Source organism: Myotis brandtii, unplaced genomic scaffold, assembly GCF_000412655.1.
Source record: "Myotis brandtii unplaced genomic scaffold, ASM41265v1 scaffold931, whole genome shotgun sequence".
In the NCBI taxonomy this organism is placed as follows: domain Eukaryota; kingdom Metazoa; phylum Chordata; class Mammalia; order Chiroptera; family Vespertilionidae; genus Myotis; species Myotis brandtii.
This window is the reverse complement of record NW_005371843.1, coordinates 1,789,729-1,792,274: the sequence shown is the minus strand read 5'-3', so window position 1 is coordinate 1,792,274 and position 2,546 is coordinate 1,789,729. Positions and strand designations below refer to the sequence as shown.

General features: G+C 40.2%; 1 protein-coding gene across 5 annotated transcripts in view; it reads left to right on the top strand.

The window, feature by feature from the left end:
• The window catches only part of TAF2 (TAF2 RNA polymerase II, TATA box binding protein (TBP)-associated factor, 150kDa), a 72,815-nt gene that overhangs the window by 35,849 nt on the left and 34,420 nt on the right, over positions 1 to 2,546 (top strand). For all 5 annotated transcript variants that reach the window (XM_014533043.1, XM_014533040.1, XM_014533041.1 and 2 more), the window contains one exon: positions 1,484 to 1,549. In XM_014533043.1, the coding sequence (XP_014388529.1) occupies positions 1,484 to 1,549 (66 nt within the window). The remainder of the gene's footprint in view (positions 1 to 1,483; positions 1,550 to 2,546) is intronic.

Below are 2,546 nucleotides of genomic sequence, written 5' to 3'. Positions count from 1 at the left end.
TTACTTCAAGTTAGTATTACCAAACATTCTTTATCTGCTTTTTGTTTTTGACAACATTTTTTTACCTTAGAATTAAATAATTAATTTTCCAATTTAGGTTTGAGAATCCTTATTTTTGTAGGGACAGGAGGAGGTGGAATAGAAGTTTGAGTTTTTGGAGCAAGGAAAAATTCAAGATAAATTGCTTAGTTTTATTCTTATTAGTTTCATTGGATTAATATCTACAGGAAATATTGGGGAAATGATCATTGGGTATAAAGGAAGGAGCTGAATACATATGTCATGAAAGCCCCTACATCATCTACACTATGTGGCTTTCTCCCCTGTCCCTGTATCACCATGCCCTTACAGAACAATCTTACTGTCTCAAAGGTACAATACCAGTTTACTTAGAGATGTCCAACAGTTCATGTTTTATTTAATGTATTTTTCTTTATCACTTTTTTTAAGCTCAGCCAGTAGCATGTACTCTGAACAGTGAAAGAAGAGCATACTTTTGTGCTTTGCTGTAGTAATGTGTAGTAATATCAAAATTCCAGGAACAGAAGTCTATACTCATGTCTACATTTAGGTCATCTCAGACATGAGTGTGTCGTTGATTTTGACAACTTTCAGGGAACTTGATTCAGGAATTTCCCCCCAATCATTTCCTTGAATCTGTAATTATTCTTTCTCTGAAAATTCTTTCTTAGTTCAAAGGGAAATTTCCCCCCTTTTAAAAAAATATGTTTTGTTTTTTTTTTATTTCAGAGAGAGAGAGAGAGAGAGAGAGAGAGAGAGAGAGAGAGAAAGAAATATCAATGATAAGAGAAAAACATTGATCTGCTGCCTCTTGCATGCCAGAGGATCAAGCCCACAACCCGGGCATGTACCCTGACTGGGAATTGAATTGTGACCTCCTGGTTCATAGGTCAATGCTCAATCATTGAGCCACACTGGCCAGGCCCTCTTTCTTTTTATGCTCTCTACCTTTGACATCAATCAGTTGCCTCCCATATACATCTCCACTGGAGATTGAACCCACAACCTTGGCATGTGCCCTAAAGGGGAATCAACTGACCTTGCTGTGCATGGGATGGCACTCAACCAACTAAACCACACTAGCCAGTGCTGTATTTTCTTTCTTTTTTTTTTTCTTTTTTTAAAATTTTAAACAAAGGATTTCTTTATTGATAGCTTTCTTATCTTTTCTACATAAAACTGTAGCTACCAGTTCTTGGGAATATGTTTAAAGTTGACATTTAATTATATTTCTTCTTTTCATTAAACTTTGATCACAGTGACATCTCAGTTTCATTTACTTCATTCCTTCAGCTTTAAAATCAGTTTTGTTGTGATTAAATTCCATTACATTTACTATTCCTTCTTCCTTAGGCTATCTTTCAATGTTGCATGAAATCCTTAACTTGGTTTTCGGCTGCTCTTTATCTCTTCTCAGAACTGGAAATGTCACAATTTCAAAATTAATTTTTCTTAAATGTAGGAATAAGAAGAAGAAAATTCCACTGATGAATGGAGAGGAAGTTGATATGGATCTTTCTGCAATGGAGTAAGTTAGTTACTTAAGTTTAAGGATATATTTTCTGCATTCTCATTTGTCTTGTTATATACATCTTAAAGTATATAAATGTCCTGAAACTAGTGCTTTGAAAACTTTTGAAAGGCAATGGAACCTTATGCTAAAACAAATCTTAGGTAAAATCATATACAGTGGGATACTTCTCAGCCATAAAAAAAAGATGAAATATTGCCATTTGTGTCAATACAGAAGGATCTTGAGAGTATCATGCTAAGTGAAATAAATCAGGTGAAAAAGGACAAGAATCATATGATTTCACTCATGAGATATAAAACAAAAAGTAACAAGTGAACAAACAAAACAAACTCATAGACACAATCAATATGGTCATTACTAGAGGGGAAGAGGATGAAGAGGGTAAAGGGGGTCAACTATATGGCGGCAGAAGGAGATTAGACTTTAGGTAGTGAAACTTATGTTATTAACCAACTAGAGGCCCAGTGCACAAAAATTTGTGCACTCGGGGGTAGGGGGTCCCTCAGCCTGGCCTGTGCCCTCTTGCAGTCTGGGACCCCTCGGGGGATGACCACCTGCTGGCTTAGGCCTGCTCCCCGGGGGATTGGGCCTAAGATGGCAATCAGACATCCCTCTGGCAGCCCAGGAGCCTTCGGGGGATGTCCACTTGCCAGCGGGGAGCAGACCTAAGCTGCAGTCGGACATCCTAGCGCTGCTGAGGAGGCAGAGGCTCCCACCACCACCGCTGTACTGGCAGCCATCAGCCTGGCTTGTGGCTGAGCAGAGCTCCCCCATGTGGGAGTGCACTGACCACCAGAGGGCAGCTCCTGCACTGAGCGTCTGCCCCCTGGTGGTCAGTGTGTGTCATAGTGACCAGTCATTCCCAGTCTTTCTGCTGTTAGGGTCAGTTTGCATATTACCCTTTTACTATATAGGATGGAGGCCTGGTGCACGGGTGGGGGCAGGCTGGTTTGCCCTGAAGGGTGTCCCGGATCAGGGTGGGGGTCCCGCT